The following is a 25,155-nucleotide window of genomic DNA, read 5'->3' on the forward strand; positions in this document are numbered from 1 at the left end:
ACCTTTAAAGACTATTTTTCATCGCACAGGCAGAGCAGTTGTTTGAAACACACACTAGACCACACTTACTTTACTGAAAACTACGCACAAGGTAATATCCTGTTCTTGACTCAGTCAACCATTTACCCAGTAGAATAAGTTTTAGCAAATCTTGCTCTTAAATACTAAAATAAGACCAGAAAGTTCCCCCTTTGGAGCCTTTAGTTCAACTCCAGTTTGTCAAATGTTAGGAATAATCTAACATCTGATACAGAGCTAGATTTGACAAGACACTGAAGATTTTAAGTAAAGGCTTGGTGAAATGGAGGGGGAAAAAATGGATATCTGTATCCAGTTTTAAGACCAAAGCCAAAGTGGTCCTTATACTGTACTCAATACAGTAATGATTGCAAATATTTTAAGAGCAAGGTGGGCCTGACTTTTCCTTTTCTTTAGTACATCAGACATGGCACCTGTGCACCTGAACGTACACAGTACATTCAACACGTGCCACAGGAGAGTCACCTTACCTCATGCCAGCAACTCAGTGTTAAGGTTTGATAACATAAGGGTCCTTTCTAAAAGCACTCGGCACTCTCACTAGTTTAAAAAGCTCCAGATCTCAAGTCTTTGATGCAGATACTCATAAGATTGGCCTCTCTTGAGAGACCAACTTCTCACACTCAGGAAAGGATATTCCTACCCTATGGTGTCTATAAGACTTCCTCTGACATAGTGGGCAAGGAAGCTACAAGGCTTCATTCCAACACCATAAAGTACGATATAGGAAAGATTTCTTTAACTGCGTGGTCTTTATTTCAGTGCCAGTGTTACAGATACAACACAAATGTTCCAGTTAGAAGAAGGAATTCAAACGGAATGCCAAGGTCCAAGCCAGGCTCAGGAAATAAAAAGGGAGATTTGGAGTAATGGAGAAGATGACTCCAATAGGCTCTGGAGTGAGTCAGATACTCACTCTTCCTGTGGGCAAAGGTGCTTTCGTTAAGGAGTCTGTACTTTAAAAGTGGCAGACTCCTCTTTCCACCCATTTACCATATAGTTCAGGCAAGTTATGGGTTTGGGAGAAACTTTAAAATTTGTAGTGGGAATAGGGACATTAATAACTATTAATAGAGCTTTTGTAAACTGTCCACTTTGCACTTTAAGGGGAATCAATTTTGAAAATCATGGAGAGTACTCATGACTACAGCTAAAGAATGCAGAGAAAGGGGGGCTGGAAGAGCCTTTGAAGTTTCTATTACAAATAGAGCACCATATCCTTCATGCCAAATCTAAACAAAAGCTCTTTTTAACTGCATCTGTCCAGTGTTTACAAATAACCTTTCAAGGTCTGACCAGTTCTTGGTAACAAACATACGTACATGTGTGTGTCTGTGTGTATACAGTAATGCACAGAAAAGGCTACCAGGAGCCTAATGCCTCTTTCAAACATTGGGGGAACCAGTAGAAAAAGGCAAGGCTCCCTCATGTCCACTGTTACATTTCCGTTCTATATGCCAGATGTAAAAAGCGCCTGAAGGTGGTAACCCAGCTAGTGAGGAGTAAATACCCCACCTCGCCCAGTCCACAGAGAAACACAGTAAAAAGAAGGGGCAACTCTTTGCTGCAGAGACAGAGTGAGTGTCTTCTTGCCATGAATTCCAGTCCTCTCCTCCAGACCAGCTGCTTATTTCCTCAGGGGCTCAGGGAATGTTGATTCTGGCTGTAAATGTAGGAGGGGTGGAGAAGTGCAGAAAAAGGAGAGGAGGAGGAAGAGTGCAAAGTAGCCTCCAGAAGCAGCCGGCCTCAACAGTGGAGGAGAGGAGGTTAGTCTTTAACAACGCTTCAAGGTCAGCAATAACTTTAGGAAAATCCTCCTCAACAGTCCTCTTCAGCTCCTCATGCCCATGGTACAGTTGGGGGGGACTTGCAGCGATCACAATCTCCTTCCCAGAGTTCCTTTGATTGAGTGGGATAAGAATGAGAATGGTGCTGGACCCTCATTGCCAGGACTGAGGGGGAAAGTTGTTCACCTCTGCTAGATCTTGCATTGCTGAGCCCTTGTGATTATATGTGAGCTTGATCCGCATTCGCAGCTGTTGCTGTGAGAAGAAAAGAGAATAAAAAATTACACACTGAAATAAAATCTTTAGAATCTGTACAGTCTACAAATAGACTTTTAATCTTAGAAAACACATATTATTTTAAAACAGAACTCTCTTAAAAATGAAACACAGGCAAAAAACAACAACAAAAACCACCTAGTACTCTAGCTATTAGCCAACATCATGCAGTCAAGTAGAGAAAATGCATCTCCAGAACTCACTGTTGGCTTCAATTCTAGAACCACATTAACAGGACAGAACCACTCAGGAGCATTTTCACAGTAACATTTGCTAAGTGCTTTTCTCAAAGATTCAACACTTGTATCCAATTTTCTAGAAAAATGAGGTAAACGTACTCACCTTATGCTCTACACTCAGATATACTGGTTGCTTTGTCACCCTCCCCATGCAAAAAACTAGACTTTTAAGCCTCTAAATAGAGAAATCTTTAAATGTGCATTTTAAAGATTTTTTTTTTGATGTGGACCATTTTTAAAGTCTTTATTGACTTTGTTATAATATTGCTTCTGTTTTACGTTTTGGTTTTTTGGCCACGAGGCATGTGGGATCTTAGCTCCCCGACCAGGGATCAAACCCACACCCCCTGCATTGGAAGGTGAAGTCTTCACCACTGGACCATGGGGAAGTCCTCTAAGTGTGCATTTTAATAAGATGCCACTAAACCATTTTGTGTATCTGGGCTTCACTTATTATCTACAAAAGAACAAGGAGGTTAGACCAGACATTTTAAAAGATTTCTTTTCTGCTGTGAGTCAGAAAAACCTCTGAGAAACAAAGCAAATTGTATTTCAGGGAATATGCTTACACCTTGCTTGGATAATGTCTTCAAATGTGCTACTCACCTTCTGTGGGTTCAGAACTTTAATGACTTGTGTGATGGTCCCCGTATTAAATGCTGGGACGATGCTGCTGCTAGGAGACAGAAGCTGCAGCTGGAATGTCTGGGGGGAACAAAGGGCACTCTTCAGAAAAATACACTTAACACTATGTCAGAGATGTCAACAAATACAGTCAGACATGCAGATGATGGTTCAATGACCAGATTTACCTACTACTAAATTCTATTTGTTTTCCAGGTATCAGCAATTCACAGCATGTGGGCTATCACTTCATGGCATTTATAAAACGCCACTGTTGCTAGCAATGAGCTACTCTTTCCTTCCTGGTAGAAGCAACTTTGGCCTCCCACTTTTCAAAAAGTAACCAATTCTTGTTCTGGCGACCTCACTTAATAGTAACTGATCAACTATGTACGTAAAGAAACAAAACAAAACAAACAACAGCAACAAAAAAAAAACGGGTACCTGTGGTTAAAAAAAACTAGAAAGAAATGAAAAGCTTTCTAAAAATAGTAAACCAGCACACTAGTCACCAACTACACGCCTTCAAACTTTTGTGTATCTGGACGGTGGGGATCAGAGACTTGAACCTTTGTTTTCTAAAGCCTATATAATCTGGAAGGTGTCAAGGGTTACTCCTACAGGACAGAGGTGAAGGAAAAGCTGAAAAAAGCCAGCTTGTTAATACGTATGTGGAAAACATCAGGATCTCTACACTGGGGACACAAAGCCCTAACAGAAAAATTATGTGCAGAACTAACCCATACAGCAAAAGACCTGGAAAAGCCAAACACCATAATTTATTGAGTACTGGTGGATTTTGTCTGTTTGTTTACAGGGAAGAGAGATAAAAGTGCTATGAGCAAGATAGGTAAGTCATAGTTAGCACAATATAGTACGTATGTAGCTATTTTACAGACTAGGATAAAAAAATTTTTCTTGAAAGTTTAGTCTCCTAAAATATTAGAGAGAGAGGAGAATGAGAGAGACAGAAAGAGAAAGAAGAGAAGAGGGAGAGAGAAAAAGAAAGGGATGGAGGGAGAGAAAAGAGAGAAGGGCAAAGGGGAGAGAAAGAGAGGGAGGGAAGGAAGAAAGGAGGGAAGGAGGTTCATGGGTCTAGGTCTTCTCTAAGGCCCACAATTACAAAAGCAGAAATTTAATCTCAATGCATAGGTTTATTACTTTGGGACTTATTCATAAGTCTACTGTCAAGATAAATTATGTAAGCTAAAATATTATTCATTTATTTACATTTATTTCATTAAATGTTAGATGACATCAATTGTAATTCACACCATTATTTTATATACCACTGAGAAAGAAAATAGGCTGCCAATGAAACTATGACAAGGGTATCAATTTTAAAATGTACCTCAATTTCAGAAATAACAAAAAGTAAAAATAGTATTAGTAGAATCTACGAAATACAACGTTTTGAAGTTCAAGATACAGCATGATATGCAAATAGGCATTGTATAGTACAACACCAAGAAGAAGGCCATACTTTAAAGCAGAGACGGTATGTTGCTAGAACAGCAGTGTAAAATAATAAGTATGAAACTCTAAGTTGTAGCAGCTAACATTTACTGAGCACCGAACATATGAAAAGTGCTTACAACAGTACCTGGCGCATAAAACTCATTTATTCCTCAAAGGAACCCTATGACGTAGATATCATGATGACACACCCCCTTTGCAAATGAAGAAACTGAGGCATAGAGATTAAGTAACCTGCTTAATGTCATACAACTAGTGTTGAAACCACTAACTCTAATGCTTCTAAAACATCTACATTATTCTGACTCCTAAAAATCCAAGTAAAGAAGGTTGCAAAGTCAGCAGTAACCACAAGTAAAAGGTCTTCAATTTCCAAAATTGTGTTGTCTGAATGTCATACTTCACATGTCACTGAAAAGATCAGATTAGCCTAATCTATCCCAGGGGTTGGTAAAATATGCTCCATGGGCCAAGCATGAACTGACACCTCTTTCTGCAAGTGGTTTATTGGAACAGAGCTACCACCTTTATATATCGCCCATGACAGTTTGGGCACTATGACAGCATATAGCCTAAAATACTTACTATCTCGTCTTTTACAGAAAAATTTTGCCCACTCCTCATTCTACGTTTTCCTTTTTCAAAACTTTTCATTATTCAATGATGAACATAAACACTCCTTAAACTAAGATTTGGTATAAACAAAACTTCAATTTACAAAAACAAGCAGTCATTGCATCAATAGTAAACTAGATGTTAATGAAGGAGGAATGTTTCTCTCACATTATCAAGAGGCAAAAACTTTTAATTCTGATCCAGTGACTAGAAGAGAATATCAAATACATGAAGTCTCTCATCTTGATTGAACTTTAATTCCACGTTAAATTTGTGTTTTTTAGGTCTTTACCACTGTACTGCTGAACCCCAACCTATCCTCAGTGCCCTGAGCATTCATGAATCACCTTGTAGAATTCTGCTCTGTCGCTATTAGGCTGCCCTTCCTTTATCCTACAATACTAACTTTAAGAATATTTTTGACTAAGCCGAAAGTATTCATTAAAAATGACATGCTTAGTTAAAAAAAAAAAATGACATGCTTTAATGAACCATAATAGTTACATTACTGTTAGTTTGAGTTAAATCTGCAAACTTAATCTCTGAACATTAAAATATATCCCTTACCAAATACATAAAAAAATAATCAGCCAATTTTTAATTCAAGGAAAAAGGCCAAGAAGACAATTATAGTACCTTTGGTACTGCAGCCTGGAAAACAAAGTCCGTCATGTCCAGCTCTGTGCTGTTGGAGGCCTGTATCGTTATCACTGTGACACTGGGGTTGGTGTTTGACCGTTCAAAGGTGAATTCTATCTTCAAGCCATTCTTACTGTATGCTGTGATGGAGGGGATGCCTGCGAAAGCACAGGGAGATCAGTCTAATTGTAGTCAGCCTAATGCTTGCAAAATTATTACTTCCTTTCTTCAACAACTACCTCTCATTGCTCTAATGATGATAACACCAGTGATCGTACCTGTAGCAATGTCATTGAAGAGAGGCTGTGATGAAAGCCCATCCAACAAGAAGGGGGGCTGGGATATCTGTGGGACTGAGGCAGGGGCGGGAGCAGCAGCTGGAGCACCTAAATGAAACATCCCAAAGTTAGGTCAATCTTAGCCAGAATGACAAATCTCACCAAGAAAATATGGAAGAAAATTATCATGATCTCAAATTAAGGGAAGGATGCCTTAAACAAGATGCAAAAATCATAAACCATAAAAATAACTAAAAATTCAAATACTTTAAAATGAATAACTTCTGTTCATTAAAAAATACCATAAAAAAATAGACCAGGGCTTCCCTAGTGGCGCAGTGGTTGAGAGTCTGCCTGCCGATGCGGGGGACATGGGTTCATGCCCCGGTCCGGGAAGATCCCACATGCCGCAGAGTGGCTGGGCCCGTGAGCCATGGCCGCTGAGCCTGTGCGTCCGGAGCCTGTGCTCCCCAACGGGAGAGGCCACAACAGTGAGAGGCCCGCATTCCGCAAAAAAAAAAAAAGAAAGATCAAAGGCAGAAGAAAATGTATGCTACAAAATAACAAATGGATGAGCACCTAGAACTATAAATATCTTTTACAAATCAATAAGGAAAAAAGTTAACCTAATTTAAAAGTGGTAAGAGAAATGAACAAGCATTTCACAAAAGAAGGAATGCTTTGATTAATTCTTGCATATTTACACAGGGAGACATGTTACAAAAAGTGTGCATAGCAAGATAATTTCTAACAATGAAATTCTGGAAACAAAATGTCCATCATCAAACTAATGGGTAAGTAGGGCTTCCCTGGTGGCGCAGTGGTTGAGAGTCCGCCTGCCGATGCAGGGGACACGGGTTCATGCCCCGGTCTGGGAAGATCCCACATGCCGCGGAGCAGCTGGGCCCATGAGCCATGGCCTCTGAGCCTGCGCGTCCGGAGCCTGTGCTCCGCAACGGGAGAGGCCACAACAGTGAGAGGCCCACATACCGCAAAAAAATAATAATAATAATAATGGGTAAGTAAATTGTGGTACACTGACAAAATAAAATACTATACATAAACAGCAGTAAAAATGTGAATGCACTAGAAATGCATTTAACGTGGATTATTCACAAATACAATGTTTAGCAAAAAAAGGTATAAAAAAAAGTACACATGCAGTTGGATACCAGTTCTGGAAAGGCAAAAAATGGCAAAACAATACTACACACTGTATCATTCTAGAAATACACATGAATGGTAAACACCAAAGCTAACACTATTTTAGAATAGATAGTAGTTACCTCTGGGATCAAGAGGGAAGGAGATAAGGGGGCAGTACATAGGGAATGTCAACTCTCTTAGTAACATTTTATTTTACAAGCTAAGTAGATCAAGGCATTTATTAATTTTAACACACACACACACATTGAGAGAGGTGGTGTGGAGTGGGGGAAAGAAATCATCAGATTATCATACTTATTTGATCCTTCCAAATAAGAACAAGTTAAGGAGGGCCAGGGATAGAACAAGACCATGAACTGACAGAAATCAAGATTCTAAGAAGAGGCATAAGAAAATTCAGCAAAAGAAAGAGAATGCATTTTATGCTTAAATAGATTTCAAACTACTTATAAAATTAACTGAAATTTACACCATTTAAAAAGTTCACAAAATGAAATAAAGGCTGAATTAGCTTAAAAAAATAATACCCAAGTACACTCGAAAAAAAAATCACATACTAAAAATTAGCAAGGAAGGTAGAAATACATATGGCTAAGCAAAGCACAAGGAGCTAAAACAAATGTGCACACCAAAGGATGTGCAGTCAAGCAGATTACCAATGAAGAATATAAACAAATATTCATATAGTTATCCTAGTTTTTATAAATCTAATCTAGTATTTTTCCCATAATTTCCATTTTCCAAACAATTTTAGAAACGTGTTCCCATGGAAAATCACAGGCTACCCAAGACACATAGGCAACATGAGTCCCTAAGTCCCTCAAATTTTAGTTTTTTTTCGCCTGCAATGGTACAATACGTAGTCTTGAGAAACAACAGAAACTCACTGCTCCAGTTCCTCTAAAAGCTCATACTAAATTTATTTCCTACTTTCTACTGATTTAAATTACTGTACATTATGATATGGCTGTAATGATGGCTTAAAGAATCTAGAACTCAAAATTTTTTTACTTAAAAATAAAAAAAGGGGCTTCCCTGGTGGCGCAGTGGTTGAGAGTCTGCCTGCCAATGCAGGGGACACGGGTTCGAGCCCTGGTCTGGGAGGATCCCACATGCCGCGGAGCGACTGGGCCCGTGAGCCACAACTACTGAGCCTGCGCGTCTGGAGCCCGTGCTCCGCAACGGGAGAGGCCGCGACAGTGAGAGGCCCGCGCAGTGCGATGAAGAGTGGCCCCCGCTCACCGCAACTAGAGAAAGCCCTCTCACAGAAACAAAGACCCAACGCAGCCAAATAAATAAATAAAATAAATTTATAAAAAAAAAATAAAATAAAAAATAAAATAAAATTAAATTAAATTAAAAAAAGGGAAAACGTGTTTAAACTCATTATGAATAAGGAAAGGAAAAGCTAGACTTTTTAACATTTTATCATTTTACTTTTTCATTTAACACTAGAAAAACAAGAAAGTCAGAACAAAAACAAAACATTAAGACCCCACGATAAATGAGTTGAAGGATACAAAAGGAATGTACGAAAAGGAAATTCATGTATAATGTACATATGGATAAATATAAAACATTCCCGTGATTGAAAAAATAAAAATTAACAAAATGATAGCATCAATCTTTCAACTGTTAGGGTTTTTTTAAAAAGATGATAATATTTATGACTATACAGTGAAACTCATGGCCATATACACTGAGGAAACGATAAATAATTTACCAAATGCCTACTATGTGTCATGCATATACTAAGTCACTATTCCTCATAATACCCTATGATGTTAAGCATTTATCCTCTTACTTTAAACAGATTCAGACAGATTAAGCCTAACTTAACTTAGCCTAAGAATGTAAACCCAAAATAAATTTGGACAAATTTATGTAATAACGATATTTGTTGAGGCATCAGTTATGATAAGAAAAATATGGAAACAAACAAAATGCCCAATAGTAAGGAACTGAATAAATAATGGTTCAAACTTCTTAATGAAATATTAGACAACCATTTAAAATTATATTTGGTAAGATTATGTACTAACATGGAAATGCTATTATGTTAATTAATAAAGCATATCATCTGTACACTACGGTTTGTTTGTTTGTTTTGGCCATGCCGCACAGCTTGCAGGATCCTAGTTCCCTGACCAGGGACTGAACCCAGGCCCTAAGCAGTGAAAGCACATATAGTCCTAACCAGTGGACTGCCAGGGAATTCCCCATACACTATGTTTTAAACATGGGATTGTTTTTGTTTTTCCATATATCTAGGATAGCTTTGGCATCTCAAGATTTGAAATTGACTATTTGTAAATGGCTCTAAGTACATGACAAGTAACATTTTGAAATTTTGTTAAGACAAATATAAACCATAAGCTCTGGGAGGCTGCTAGGTTAGGAAAAAAATGATTTAGCCTGTGATAGCCAGTCTAGATGAGCATTCAACATCTTTATCCTATGGCTGTTTTCTACGTAAGGTCATGTATGCTATAACTCTCCATTATACTTTTAAAGAAGTCACTTAAGATAGAAATTATATGCTACAGTGGTACTCTTGGACTCTTTTCTTTAATTTATTAATTTAATTTATTTATTTTTGGCTGTGTTGGGTCTTCATTGCTGCACGCGGGCTTTCTCTAGTTGCAGTGAGTGGGGGCTACTCTTTGTTGCGGTATGCAGGCTTCTCATTGCGATGGCTTCTCTTGTTGTGGAGCATGGTCTCTAGGCATGCGGGCTTCAGTAGTTGTGGCACATGGGTTCAGTAGTTGTAGCTCGCGGGCTCTAGAGCGCAGGCTCAGTAGTTGTGGTGCACGGGCTTAGTTGCTCTGCAGCATGTGGGATCTTCCCGGACCAGGGTTCGAACCCATGTCCCCTGCATTGGCAGGCGGATTCTTAACTACTGTGCCACCAGGGAAGCCCTCTTGGACTCTCTTGAACTCTTGTGTTCACAATATCTCTGAACACATTAATTACAAATGTCTACTACATATAAATAAAGATAAGATATTCCCAAATGAAAAGTTATGTTTGAATATTATAACCATGGATGACTTTCTCCTTCCGTTGCTTTAATACCAAGGAGAGAGAGAGAGGGAGAGAGAGGGAAGGAGGAAAACAAGTTGACATCTCTCCAGTCTCTACAAATGGCCACAGTTCTTGGAAACTAACCATGAGTAGAAAGAAACCTAGAAAAAGTAATGTATTTCTTGGGATGTATTTCTTTTCTAACCTGAGACAGTCCTTTCTATCTTAAAATGCTATGAGTAATTTACTCTCCAAAAAATTTAAAATTAGACTTTAAGGAATCCCTATTAATTATCTCTAGAGTATTAGTATGGCAACATATCCCAGATGTTGTGAAGACTCTTGCTTTTCACTTAGCCTCTCCCATCTTCAACTGTTTCATGTGCTAGATAGAAAGGCTATGTTCAGTGTAGTTTTTCCCTAAGGCCCTTATCCCTAACCAAGCATGAAATAACTCTAGTCTGGCCTCACCTGTAAGGTTGATGTCTCCCAGCAAATCAAGAAGTTCTCCACCAGCAGAAGCTGGTTTGCTTGTAGGTGCAGTTGGAATAACAGGTGTTATGTCATTTCCTCCCAACAAATCCAATAAATCATTGGCCTAAACAAGGAAATAAAATCTTATTCATTAGTCATTGCCTAATCTGTATCTGATGCAAAGCCCTCTCAACACTTAAAAATAAGGAAGAGAACCATCAATCAATCCAGGAACATTGAAGGCAATCAGCTAAGAGATAGGTTCTAAGGAACTATAAGATCATGAAGATCCCCAGATAAGCAAGGGAAAGCTACCTGGCTGGTGGGCTGTGGCCCAGAGGGTGGTGGCTTGGTCTCTAGAGGAGCTGGTTCTGTCTCTCCATTTGTTTGCACAATCTCAGTAGGGCCATTTGTGGTCACTTTTTCCATGACAGGCATTCTCTCAAGCAGGGCAGACCTGAAAGAATCTGAAGTGGTTAAATTCTAGGCAGTTAACCTAGCTTCCCTACCCAAAACAATCACTGTAACTATATTGGAGCCAAACATGTAGAGACATCTCCCCTCCCCACATCCCAACACAGACACTAAAATAGAAGCTGGATTACAAGAATACATGACCTAAATTCCTGGCTGGATTAAGAGGAGGCAAGAAACACTGAATGGACAAACTGTCCCTCTAAATCCCGAGAGACTGGGAATTCTCAGTGGTAGAGAAATGGGAATGAAAGAAAGGCAAATAAGTATGTATTAGCAGTTTCCAATCAAGAAGATACTGGGGCTTCCCTGGTGGCACAGTGGTTGACAGTCCGCCTGCCAATGCAGGGGACACGGGTTCGTGCCCTGGTCTGGGAAGATCCCGTATGCCGCAGAGCGGCTGGGCCCGTGAGCCATGGCTGCTGAGCCTGTGCTCCACAATGGGAGAGGCCACAATAGTGAGAGGCCTGCATACCGCAAAAAAAAAAAAAAAAAGATACCGCATAACAGAAGACACTGCACACCAAAATGTTAATAGTAATGATATCTGAATGCGATTCTCTTGAGAAAAAACAACTCCTACTTCTTCACCAAATAAAATGGAAAATGAAACAAACTTTCTCTACCAAAAGAAAGGTGAGAAGGGGACTAAATGAACATAGTTCACTTATTTCTTTAGAGGCTAGGCAGAATAGAAGATGGACAAAACACAAGGGGCCAAGCAGTTAGAACTAAACAGAGTTTTGAAGTCCGGCTAATAAAGAACGAGGGATGAATCTCCTTTATGGGTTTATCATGACAATTTGTTTGAGATGCTAAGAGGCACATGCATTGTTTACTTTCTTTTACTTACCTCATATGGTCATATTTCTTAAAAAGTGCATTATATTCTACTGCCCTCTGCTGGAGCTCCACATCAATGCTGCTTCCATAGATAGAAACCACTTTCTTAATTCGGCTTTGGGATAAAATGACAAACAAATTCAAATACCCAAAAGAAAGTCCATAAACAAGCAGAGAGGATAATGTTTGAAACAGAGGTTTCTGGTTAAAATTTTGAAATGCTCTTAATGTACATAACTTTTCAAAAACAAAACACTTTTCCTTTATGTTCATTCATCTGACATATAGCTCAAGACCATCATACTTATTACCATCATACTTATTCTATTTGTATTGCTAGATTTTGTCTGTTAAATATCTCATACCCTAAAATTTGCGAGACAAAAGTACCGATTATTAATCTGCTACAAAAGAATAAATTTATAGTGTTCACTCTCTTCTTTAATAACTTTAAAATAAGCTTTTATCAACAAATGGGTCATGGCATCAGACTTCTTTCAACAAAAGGTCATTACCTGACACCAAATTCTTCTACTTCACAATTTAAATAGTAAAAAATACCATTCTTCACGAGGCTTAACATTAAAAATTAAAGCAGAAGGTCTAAGAGAACTAAGTTTAAATATGCTTGGCTGGGAGACTGATCCAAGAATTGACTTTTAGTCAAAATAGTAAAAAAAAAAAAAAAAAAAAGCAAAAATTTAAAGAGTTAAACACCAAAACCTTCACAATTTTCTTCCTATTCAGACATCTCAAAACATTATAATAAACCAGAACCCTTATATGGGAAAATAAGTTCGCTACTTTAAAAGAGAAAACAGGCATCAGAAACCTGATTTTAAAAACATTACTTTTTACCTCCAAAATACGCAATGGTGGGATAGGGGGATGACAGGGAGCAAAGTATAGATAAAATAAGGATTAACCATGAAATGATGATTGTTATTGAGGAATAAAGGTATATGCAATTGATTTTACTATTCTACTTTTGCTTTTGCTTGAAATTTCCATAATAAAGTTTTTAAAAATTACAAAACAACATGTTCACCCTACTTTTTCTCCATACTCACTTTACAGTACAGGTGAATCGAGTAGAAAGCTTCATAATGGCAGTGAGGGCGTAACCTCGTGTCACAGAGGTGGACATATTAGAGATTAGGACACTTTCTAAAATATCCAACACTTCATCCTCTGTTACCTGTGCAGAAAAAAAAAAAAAAAGACAACCTAAGATGAATTTTAACTGTAAATATCTACATCTGATATTAAGTCACAGGATGCCACCAGAAAAGACAATCCTGCCATCATTACCAAAGCTTCTAACACAATCTGTGCTTTACCAGGGTTAACTGTACAACCTAACCCACCAACCAGAAGCATGTAGGAGGGAGGTAAAAAGGATGGAAAATACCCACTGGGGGCTGAGAGGCATTTTATGACTTTCAGAGGCAGGAGACGAAGAAAGGAAAAAGATACACAGAGTTAAAGTGCTGTTGCCACAACTCCTCTGAAATCCAGTCCTTTAATGAGCAAATGGAAATATGGATACACTCTCATTTCTTCTTATCAGTCAGAGGGTAAGAGAAACAATGTAAGTCAGTCTGCTGGGATGGGGGGTAAGTCCTAAACGCAGTTTTAATATCTCACAATGGCCCAGTAAGTTCCAACTCAAAAATCAGCAGGTTTTCCAATGTAATTCTGGAATTGCTTCTTTAAAAAGTTTTCAAGGTATCAATCTCAACTCATTAAACACTACTCTCTTAAAACCAAAAACATTGTTCTTCCCCTCCTTAACCAAGAGTGACAAAGGGTACCTGAATAGGCTCTTCCTCTTCACATTGGCCAGACACAAGAAGATCTCCATATTCACCTATACACCAGGCAGCTACTTGCACCAAAGGTTGCTGTCGAAAGAAAGTCACCGTTTGTCAAAGATTTCAGTCCTTTAAAGGATTAATACAAATCACAGGTCATCTAACCATAAAGGTCAGAACTGACGCACCTCTGGAGTGACAGTAGTAAGAGCGCATCAGGAAAATAAAGGGCAATTTTCCCCCCAAAGTGAAAGTACTTACCTGAGAATAATCACCAAGAATTGCTTTGTACAAGCGCTGGACAGTATAGGCATGCATCTCCACGCTATTGGTTATTAACTGGATCAAGTTGGGAACTGCATCATCACGAACATAGCTTCCTGCCTAAAAGGAAATGTGGACAGTTACCCCTAGAAACACACAGTAATAATAAGAAATGTTAGCTAGTATTGTTGCTGTTCAAAGGAGACTACTACAAAACACCCTCAAAGATAAAGTTGTTTCCAATTCTCATGTTCATAAGCAGTTCCAACTTCAAAGTCTTTTTTTTTTACTGGAGTATAGTTGACTTACAATGTTGTGTTACTTTCAGGTGTACGGCAAAGTGAATCAGTTATACATACACATATATCCACCCTTTTTTAGATTCTTTTCCCATACAGGCCATTTCAGAGTATTGAGTACAGTTCCCTATGCTCTACAGTAGGTTCTTATTAGTTACCTATTTTATATATAGTAGTGTGTATATGTCAATCCCAATCTCCCAATTTATCCCTCCCCCATTAAAGTCTTATTTAAATGAATATTCTAAAGTTTTAAGATTTTATAAAAAATAAAAACTTCTGTTCGTCCAAAGTAAAAAAAAAAAAGGTTTAAAATTTAAGAAAGGGCTTCTCTACTCAAAACAGGTAAGGTCTACGATTACAAACATTTAAGAAATACATTCACTGGGAACTTAATTACAACAACCTCTCCCTTCCCACAACTCACCAACACAGGTGTTAAAATCACATGAGCTAGCTATAGTAGTCACGCTACTCTGGGGGACGGAGAAAGGAGTGTACGTGAACAGTTCAAAAAGGCTTGTTAAATAAGATGAGACTGAAATAAATAGTAACTTTTAAAAAACCTGAGTTTAGGGGACTTCTTTGGTGGTCCAGTGATAAAGAATCCGCCTTCCAATGCAGGGAATGTGGGTTCGATCCCTGGTCGGGGAACTAAGATCTCACATGCTGCAGGGCTTAGAACTAAGCCCATGCGCCTCAACAAGACAGCCCAAATGCTGCAAACTACAGAGCCCACGCACTATGGAGCCTGCGTGCCACAACTAGAGAGAGAAAACCCGCACACCACAACTAGAGAGAAGCCTTTGCACCACAATGAAGAGCTCACACGTCGTAACGAAAGATCCCGAGTGCCTCAAGAAGATCCTGTGTGCCGCAACTAAGACCCGACGCAGCCAAATAAATAAGCAAACAAACAAATAAAAAACCTGAGTTTATTCACACTCCTTTAAAAACTAGAGTTTATAAATATTATAGAACCAATAAGTAGTCCCAGGAATAGGAAATATTTTGTATTTAATTATCCACACTTAAAAAAAAAAAGAAAACCTTGATCTCTTTATTGTGCTCTTGACTAGTAGAATCTTGAGATTTACAACCACAAAAACAAAATACAGCTATTTAACCTATGAGGAAACTAAATTTTGGCCTTATCAGAGCATGATGATAACCAGGCTGCACAGGACATACAAACAGTGGAACCTGTGCCTAATATCAGCCCACCTTGGTCAATCTCTCATTGCTGGACAGAAGAGTTGATCTGATTTACAAGACTGAGACCAGGCCTACCCATGTGTACTTTAGAGAGGAAAAAGACCAAGAAAAAATCCCAGGTGGCTGGGATACCCACTCCTGTTAAGAAACACAAAGACAGAGGGGGATGTTTAGGGAAATGGTCAAAAAGGAAAGGTGAGAAGCTAAAAAGCAGGTAATTAGTGGTGTGACTTAGATATTTACATTCTTCCCTAATAGGAAAAAGCAGAGTGTGTTTTATTATTTTTTATTTTTTTAATAAATTTATTTATTGTATTTATTTGTTAATTTTTGGCTGCATTGGGTCTTTGTTGCTGCGAGCCGGCTTTCTCCAGTTGCAGTGAGTGGGGGGCTACTCTTCGTTGCGGTGCACGGGCTGCTCATTGCGGTGGCTTCTCTTGTTGCAGAGCCTGGGCTCTAGGCGCGCGGGCTTCAGTAGTTGTGGTACGTGGGCTTCAGTAGTTGTGGCTCGCGGGCTTAGCTGCTCCATGGCATGTGGGATCTTCCTGGACCAGGGCTCGAACCCGTGTCCCCCTGAATTGGCAGGCAGATTCTTAACCACTGCGCCACCAGGGAAGCACAAGCAGAGTGTTTTAAATAAGAGAAAGCATCAACATGATCTAATTGACATTTATAGACCACGCCATTCAACAACAGCAGAATACACATTCTTCTCAAGCTCACACGGAACATTCATCAAGACAGATCACATTCTGGGCCATTAAAAATAAAGTTAAAAGAACAGAGGGACTTCCCTGGTGGTCCAGTGGTAAAGAATCTGCCTTCCAATGCAGGGGACACGGGTTCAATCCCTAGTCGGGGTACTAAGATCCCACATGCCGCGTGGCAACTAAGCCCACGCACCACAACTACTGAGCCCACACAACACCTCAACTAGAGAGCCTGAGTGCCACAAACTACAGAGCCCACGCACCACAACTAGAGAGAGAAAAACCCAAACGTCACAACTAGAGAGAAGCCTCCGTGCCACAACTAGAGAGAAGCCCACGCTCCGCAATGAAGAGCCCCTGCGCCACAACAAAAAGATCCCGCGTGCCACAATGAAGGCCCAATGCAGCCCAAGATAAAAATAAATAAATAAAATAAATATTTTAAAATAAATAAATAAAATAGAAATCATGCAAAATTAAACTAGAAATAAGTAATATAAAGATGGCTGAAAAGTCCCCAAATATTTGGAAATTAAAAAACACACTACTAAATAACACATGGATCAAAGAAAACATCAGGAACAGAAAACTATAGACCAATATCTCTCATCAACACAGATGCAAATATCCTTTAAAAAATTAGAAAATCAAATACAACAATAATGCATTAAAAAAACTATATGTCACAACCATGTGGGATTTATTCCTGATATGGAAGGCTGATTCAGCATTCAAAATTCAATTAATGTAAGCCAACTATACTTCAATTAAATAAATAATTCTTTAAAAAATCAATTAACTTAACTTAGCACATCAATAGGCTGAAGAAGAAAAATCATATGATCATATAAAAAGAGAACATAAATTGATTGGAAAACCGAAAAGTTGGAGCAATTTTTTTTAAAAAGGTTTTGATTTTGATAAACATTTTTCTTCAGGAGCTCTAATTTTTCCCTTCTTTTGGGCCTTATAAAAACCATCGTATCTTTTGTTAGAATATAATTTCCCAATTAAGTATACTGACTTTTAAACTTTTACAAAATTAATTCATTGTAGGTAAACTATTTAATTGAAATTTTTAAAATTTCAATGGTATCACTCCCTCCTACAGATGTTTCATAATTTACTTAACCCATGCCCATTTGGAGACTCCTAGGTGTTTCCAGCTTTCCCCTATTATAAATAAGATTAGGATGAACACTTCTGTATATACATTTTTGTACAGTGACCTTTTATTTTTTCAACAGAAAGTTCTAAAAACAGAATTAATAGAGTACTGCCTGTTCTCTATTTTCTAACTAGTGCTAGGAATTAGATTAAAAAGTATGACAAGTGAAAAATGACACCTCACTTTTATTTTATTTACTATCTCTTTAAGAGTAAGGGTATTTTTCAATGTTAACTAGCCATTTCTTCTTTTGTCAAATGTCTGTTCAAATGCCAGTTTTTCCTTTAGTGTTTTACTTTTTCCTATTAATTGTAAAGTATTTATAGATTAAAAATATTAACACACTGTCATATGTTACAATGGTTTTTCCCCTAATTGTCATCTGCCTTTTAACTTTGTAGATTTTTTTCCTTCTGCTATACAAGTTTTAAATTTTAATGTGGTCAACTTTGTCAATGTTTTTTACTTCTGGTGACATAATTAGACATAGATAGTTACGCCACTACATTTTCATTTTTACTCTTAAATCTCTCATCCCTGTCTATTAATTGAATGATCGACTGAGAAGCTCCAAAATTCTGGAAGACTACCAAAGAAAGGATATTGTATAAAATCATAATTTAAAATCCAGAATTTAGCCATTCAAAACTTTCCAATGATTTCCTATCATATTCAAAATAAAATCCTAACTCCTGTGAGGCCTTATAGAATCTAGCCCCTGCATCAATCTTACCATTATCTGCCTCTCTCACTCTACTGGCTTCACTGGCCTTCTTGATGCTCTCCAGACAGGTCAAGCTTGTTTGCTACCCTAGGGCTTTGAAACACTTACTGTTCCCTCTGATTTGTACACTCTTCACCCAAATCTTTGCACAGCTCCTCATTTAACCAAGTTCTCTACTCAAATGTTACCTCCTCTGAGTGACCTGCCCTCTTCTACCTAAGACACCTGGCCCACTGCCCCATATCCCATCCTCCTCTGCCATCAGTATAGTCCCATATGCTACTTTAGTATTTTTCATAGCATTTTCCCCTGCCTGACAAGAGAGTGTTACATATTTCCCCACGAATTCCCTATCTCCCCCACTAGAACATAAGCTTCATGAGAACAAGGGCTTTGTCTGACTCGTTAATCGACACATCCAGCCCTTAGTATATGTTGACTTAAGAACACTACTTACCGTTGTCAGAACGCGCATAATTGTGTCTATATGCCACCGTTTGGAAGGTGCATACCTGAGAAAATAATGGCACTAGGTGAAAACACTGGAACCTATAAACTAAGCTCTGCTCAGTGACTTTCAAAAATCCTGTCCTACAGCATTTTTTAGGTTCACAGGTTAAGTGATTATATCTGGACCCATTTCACCTTCAGAACTAGCAGCAATTCCCATTTCAAAGGGTGATGAAATGGTACATAGTCAAATTCAGATGTTCCACGTAATATGCAATAGGAGTTGCTGAGCTGAGAACTGGGGACTCTGTCTCCAGTTTTTCAGAAAATACATCATAAAGTTAGGACAGGAGAGGACAGAGAAGAAAGAAGAAAAGGGACTCTTCTGAGACCCAGGCACACCAGGACTAGAAACTTGCTCCCTTAAATTCACAGTGAAAAGAGGAGAAACAACCATACTACCAAAATCTTGAGGTGCTTCTTCCTAAAAGTTTTACACAGAACCACCATCCAGATGCTGTAACTTTTCTATTCTCTTCATCAAAAGGACATCATAGATGAGAGATTAAAGAACAGATAAAAGAGGAGATTTTATAAAAGTCGGATTATTTTGGTCTTAGCATAATGCTTAACATTAGATACCGGCTAGAATGGCCTTCTCAAACCTAATTTCTAATGGGAAGCCTGAAATAAATGTTACATGTTTAAACATGTTTACAACATTTCCCCCATGTTTTAAAGATGCTTTCCAAAAAGTTCCAAGCATTTTTTACCAATGAATATAAAAATTAAATCTTACTTTTCTGCAGCAAGGAAGATTCCAGATGCACAGTCTGCTTTAAATTCTGGCTCACATGAATCCAGAAAATAAAGCAATTCCTTCATCATGCCTCGAATATTATTCCCATTTACCAGGGCAAAACTCAATTCCATTGCACGCCTTGCAGGGGGGAGGGAAAAAAAGTTATGATATTTACAGTGGGAATGAAACAAAGACCCAGGTATGTTGTCTTTGAACACCAAGCACTAGTGGATGTATTGATGTCTTTGCATGATCTTATGATCCCAATCTTTGCACATGAGATAACCAAAGTTATCAAATTTATTTTGAACGTTCATCAACACTTTTCTTCAAAAATCCCCAAGAGATATGCTACTAAAGACCAAAAATGCAGTTTGAGTTCAGCAATCTATTCTATGAAGCTGAAATTTAGAATACTTAAAAGGCTCAAAAAGAGAGGCAAAAAAATTATTACCCAATGATAATACCTCTGCATTATTCATTTAAAACATGATATATAGTCACCATACTCTCCTTTTATTACATCCACTTTAGTCCAAAGATGATGTAACATAGTTTACATCAAAAGGTACATAGAAGAGTAGAATAAAAACAAACCTTGAGGGCTAAGTGAAATAAGTTAGAGAAAGACAAATATTGTACAGTATCACTCATATGTGGAAGCTAAAAAAGAGCTGAATGCATAGGAACAGAGACTAGAATGGTGGTTACCGGGGTCTGAGGGGTGGGAAAAATGGGGAGATGTTGGTCAAAGAGCACAAACTTCCACCTATAAGATGAATAAGTTGGGGAGATTTAATGTACAGCATGATGGCTATTGTTAATAACAATGTATTATATACTTGAAAGTTGCTAAGAGAATAGATCTTAAATATTCTCACCATGAAAAAGAAATGGTAAGTATGTGATAGGACGCAGGTGTTAACTAATGCTACAGTGAGAATCAGTTTGCAACAGATAAGTGTGACGAGTCAGTGTGATGGACATCTTTAACTTACACAATTATATCTCAATAAAGCTGGGAAAAAAACTGAAAAAGAGAATAAGAGCCATGAAAAGGAAAAAAAGGGTATGTGTTATGAGAGCAAATAGGAGTTTCTAAAACCGCCTATCAAATTTGGCAATGAAGGCAAATATGGACATGTTTTACATATTAAAGTTATAAGGTTACTACAGGCATCTTTTCACATTTGGTCAATAATGTCAAACATGGCATATAATTAACTTTCAAAAATACCAATTTAATAATACTTTCATCTTAGTTAATCTACAAGCAACAGAAACTCAGTCCTTACAGAAATGCAATAATACCTAATTCTTACACAGTGCTTAAGTACTTTACACATGTTAATCCAGTTAATCCTGCATATAACCTTTTGAAGTGGGTGCTCTTGTATCCACATTTTGCATATGGGACAACTGAAGCACAGGAAGGCTAAGTAACTACACAAAGTTTATTAAGGGCAGAGCTAGGATTTGAAATGAGGCTTTCTGGCTCCAGAGTCTAAGCTCCTACTGTTATATAACCTGTCAAAGAGACCCAGGTTTTACTTTTGAAAAGCAAAGCCCAGTCATGAGCTATAGAGAAACAACACAATAGAAGTCAGAAAGTCTGATTTCTATTCCCACGTCTGCCATGTCCAAGGGGTAAGGTTTGGAGTAAGTCATTTGATTCCTTTGGTACTGTATTTTAATCTGTTAATTGGGGATAGAAGTAATTGCCTAGTCTCTTACTGGCTTGCTCTGAGAACCAACTGAGAGACTGCTTATAAATCCTTTGCAAAGTACTATGTAAAAGTTGTTATTACTGACTCTAGGTCTTATCTTTAGTTTGCCCAAGCACTTAGCACCTGTTCTCTGCAAATAAAAGGAACACAATTATCAATGAATATTTGTTAAGTGAATAGTTTCAGAGATCATTTCAAATCTAATTTTTTCTGGTTTGAACAGTAAACCAAAAGTTCACTGAGGCCAACTATAACTAGGTTTTACAAACAACTACAGTTATTCTAAGAAGAGAAACAGTACAATTACTACACCAAGGAAAAAATATACATGCCTTTTCTAAGTCCTATGTGCTGCCTAAAAGTCATTCCTAGATGCACTGTTCTAAGAAACACGGCCGCCTCTAGTATCTTGAAGTACTGTGAGAAAATGTGTGCTGTCAGCAATTTGAGTTTCAGCATTGTGATAAAACACTCAGCCGATGGATCACTCCGTATTTTCATCCTCCAACACACAGAACACAGTACCTCTGTTGAGTAAACATATGCCCAGCTTATGTGTACCTGTTTTACTCATCAAAGAACCAAGGACAACTTCAGTGTGCACTTCAGTATTCCGTACTGGCCTCTTTCATTAATCTAAACTTCTCCCTGCCAATCCTTTCGAAAAAAGGATTTACTCTGTGAAAATAATGACTAAATACATAAATGTCAACATTCTCCCTCTCAAAACTATTACAAAGTTATCAGGTGATGGGTGGGGAGCAGAATTTTCAATAATCTGTTACCGTTTTATTGAGACATCCAAATCTTTTAGACAGTCCACAATGGTACTTCTGTGCCTCTGTACTGCGTTATGATCTGTCTGCACAGTCTTCAACAAAGATGTTAAAGCTACATATCTGCATGACATAAAGTTGCAGAAGAACAGAATTAAAATGTAAAATTCAGGATAGTTCTCTGCTTAACGACAAAGAAGATGTCCAATGACTAAGGGAAAGCATACATTGTTAAATATTTAAAAGACAAGACAGATTAGTGAGTAAAATGGAAACACAGTAAAGCCATAAAAAACACTATAATCTAAAGCTGTGGCAACCAGAAGCCTTAGATTTCGATTTGTATTCATGGTCAATTCCATTTAAACTTCTAAAAGTGACTGACTTGATTCTTCCAAACTCTTTCAAGTAGTACAACAAAATAAGTATATAGTATGCCTTTTCAGGCTGTCTGAGCCCCAAAACACAAGAAGAAATTATTTCAATTTTACCATTTATATTTCCTCTGCTTTTGTTTGATACCAGTACCAAAACTGCCCCTGGAAAAAATGTGAGTTTATGATCCAAGTATTTAAGAATTCTTCTGGAAGGAGAAGATAATTCAGGGTACCATAATGATTATTTCCACATTTTTTCAATTGTAACATGACAAGAAAGAATAGAAGATAATACTGATAAATTCATCTACTTTAAAAAAATAGCTGGAGCTCACAAACATGTTCCAGGTTTGCAACTGAAATGTTATATTTTTCTTCTTAATTTAGAGCAGGGGTCAGCAAACTACAGCCTATCTGCAAAAACCCAGCCCTCTGCTGTCTGGTTTGGTAAATCAATTTTTACTGCAATACAGCCATGCTCATCATTTACACAGTCTATGGCTGCTTTCACACCAAGAGGCAGAGGTGAGCAGCTGCCAAATAGACCCTAAGGCCCATGGAATCTAAAATACTGACCATCTATCTGGTCCCTTACAGAAAAAGTTTGCTGACTCTTAATGCTAACGTATAAACAGGACTAAAAATTAACTCATGAGGCAAATACTCAAATTCTTATCAAAATGGTTTTAATACCAGACTAAAAATAAAAATCCTGAGTTGAAGTTCTAGATATGTCACTCAATACATGTGTGGTCTTGAGCAAAGTCACTCTTGAGTACACTGAGTTTATAATAGCCAGATACAAGACATTTTTCAGTTGACTTACCTAATATTCTTGTCGTTGTTCAATAAGAAACGACCCAGGATATTTATGGCTAGGACCTATAGAGAAACAGCATAGCTTAAAAATTTAGGAAAATCAAATATCTATATTGTTTAAGGGTCACTTTCTGGCCTCTGATAGGTGCAAACTATTTAAAGGTGGTAGTTTAATTAGTACTTCTTAGATTGCTAGCCAAAAAAAAAAAAAAAAAAAAAAAAAAAATTCTGAAGGCAAGCTCCTAAAACCGTATTTTACTTCTGCTGAAAGATTGTTTTAAAGTTTTTATATCATTAGCAGAAAAATAATATTGTTAACAGCCTCACTGGAAGGAAACCTGGCAGTAACTACAAATATTTAAAATGAGGAATTCCCTGGTGGTCCAGTGATTAGGACTCTGTGCTACCACTGCAGGGGGCACGGGTTTGATCCCTGGTTGGGGAACTAAGATCCCGCATGCCACATGGTGCAGCCAAATAAATAAATAAATAAATAAAAGCTACAAAATGAAACTATATCCTCTGCTTCAACAATTTCACTTCTAGGAATTTAGCTGACAAATGTACTTGTACATATGCACAAAAATCTACTGCAACACTATCTGTAATCACAAGTGATAGGAGAGTCCATTAATAGCAAATTTGCTACATGTACTATGACACATCCATACAACGGAATAGTATGCGACCATTAAAAAGAATAAATCCTGACACATGCTGCGAAATGGATGTACCTTGAAGACATTATACTAAGTGAAATAAGCCAGACACAAACACCCCATATTATATGATTCTATTTATGTAAAATGTCCTGAACAGGCAAATCCATAGAGACAGAAGGTAGAACAGTGGTTGCCAGGGTTTGGGGACAGGGGATAAGGGAGAGTTATTGTTTAATAGGTACGTAGATTCAGTTTCGGAAGACCAAATAGTTCTGAAGATAAATGGCTGTGTAGGTTGCAAAACAATGTGAATGTGCTTAATGCCACTGAACTACAGAGTTAGAAATGGTTAAAATGATAAATTTTATATTATGAATATTCTACCACAACCTTTTTTAAAATGAGGTCTCTATACATGAATATAAACTAGCTCCAACATAATGTTTTCACCTAACATGAAATGTGTAAGGTGCAGAACAACCCAGATGACAAAAAGAACTATACACAAATACTGTAGTAAAGCTATGGGTTAGCAATTATTATACTAATAAATGGTTGAAAGAATGAATAAATTCTTGAGGGAGAGTTTTTCCTTATAGAAGAATTCCAATTATTTAATGAGGAAAAAATGAGGGAAATAGAAAGGTATCATTAGAACACCACCCTAATAACTGTTGCAGACAAGATCCTCTGATGGGTACTAAAATGGTGGGTAAAAGTCTGAGGAGAACAGAATATCTGCATAGTGTCAAAGTGTTTCCTCCAAAATATTATAATTACAAAGGGGAAAAAAACAATTATACAGTGGAGAGACACCACCTTAACCAAAAGATCAAGGTTAATATCACCAGTAATGAGACAAACAGATAGCAGGTACCTCCTGATATGAAGCTGAGAAGGGCACACCACTTCTATGGTAGTCTTGCCAAAAAAGCATAACCTCAAGCTAATTATAAGAATGTATCGGGGTGGGGGGACTTCCCTGGTGGCACAGTGGCTAGGAATCCGCCTGCCAATACAGCCTTGGTCCAGGAAGATCCCACATGCCGCGGAGCAACTAAGCCCATGTGCCACAACTACTGAGCCTGCACTCTAGAGCCCACAAGCCACAACTACTGAGCCCATGTGCCACAACTACTGAAGCCCCGTGCCTAGAGCCCATGCTCCAAACAAGAGAAGCCACTGCAATGAGAAGCCTGCACACCGCAACGAAGAGTAGCCCCTGCTCGCCGCAACTAGAGAAAGCCCACATGCAGCAACAAAGACCCAAAGCAGCCAAAAAATAAATTTAGAAAAAATTTTTTTAAAAAAAGAATATATCAGGGACTTCCCTGGTGGCGCAGTGGTTAAGACTCCGTGCTCCCAGTGCAGGGGGCCCGGGTTCAATCCCTGA

At 38.0% G+C, this 25,155-nt stretch overlaps 1 protein-coding gene across 2 annotated transcripts in view; it reads right to left on the bottom strand.

Annotated features, from left to right (window-relative positions):
- Positions 1-772: 772 nt before the first annotated feature.
- The window catches only part of AP1G1 (adaptor related protein complex 1 subunit gamma 1), a gene marked incomplete at its 5' end in the record, with an annotated part of 80,566 nt that continues 56,183 nt past the window's right edge, over positions 773-25,155 (bottom strand). For both annotated transcript variants that reach the window (XM_081216146.1, XM_081216145.1), the window contains 14 exons: positions 773-2,081; positions 2,948-3,046; positions 5,693-5,853; positions 5,974-6,081; positions 10,636-10,762; positions 10,954-11,095; positions 11,966-12,070; positions 13,026-13,153; positions 13,770-13,859; positions 14,031-14,153; positions 18,607-18,661; positions 19,399-19,539; positions 21,914-22,027; positions 23,108-23,163. In XM_081216146.1, the coding sequence (XP_081072272.1) occupies positions 1,980-2,081; positions 2,948-3,046; positions 5,693-5,853; positions 5,974-6,081; positions 10,636-10,762; positions 10,954-11,095; positions 11,966-12,070; positions 13,026-13,153; positions 13,770-13,859; positions 14,031-14,153; positions 18,607-18,661; positions 19,399-19,539; positions 21,914-22,027; positions 23,108-23,163 (1,551 nt within the window). In that variant the 3' untranslated portion in view covers positions 773-1,979. The remainder of the gene's footprint in view (positions 2,082-2,947; positions 3,047-5,692; positions 5,854-5,973; positions 6,082-10,635; positions 10,763-10,953; positions 11,096-11,965; positions 12,071-13,025; positions 13,154-13,769; positions 13,860-14,030; positions 14,154-18,606; positions 18,662-19,398; positions 19,540-21,913; positions 22,028-23,107; positions 23,164-25,155) is intronic.

The sequence above is a fragment of the Mesoplodon bidens genome (genome assembly GCF_964165515.1).
Source record: "Mesoplodon bidens genome assembly, chromosome: 18".
Taxonomy (NCBI): domain Eukaryota; kingdom Metazoa; phylum Chordata; class Mammalia; order Artiodactyla; family Ziphiidae; genus Mesoplodon; species Mesoplodon bidens.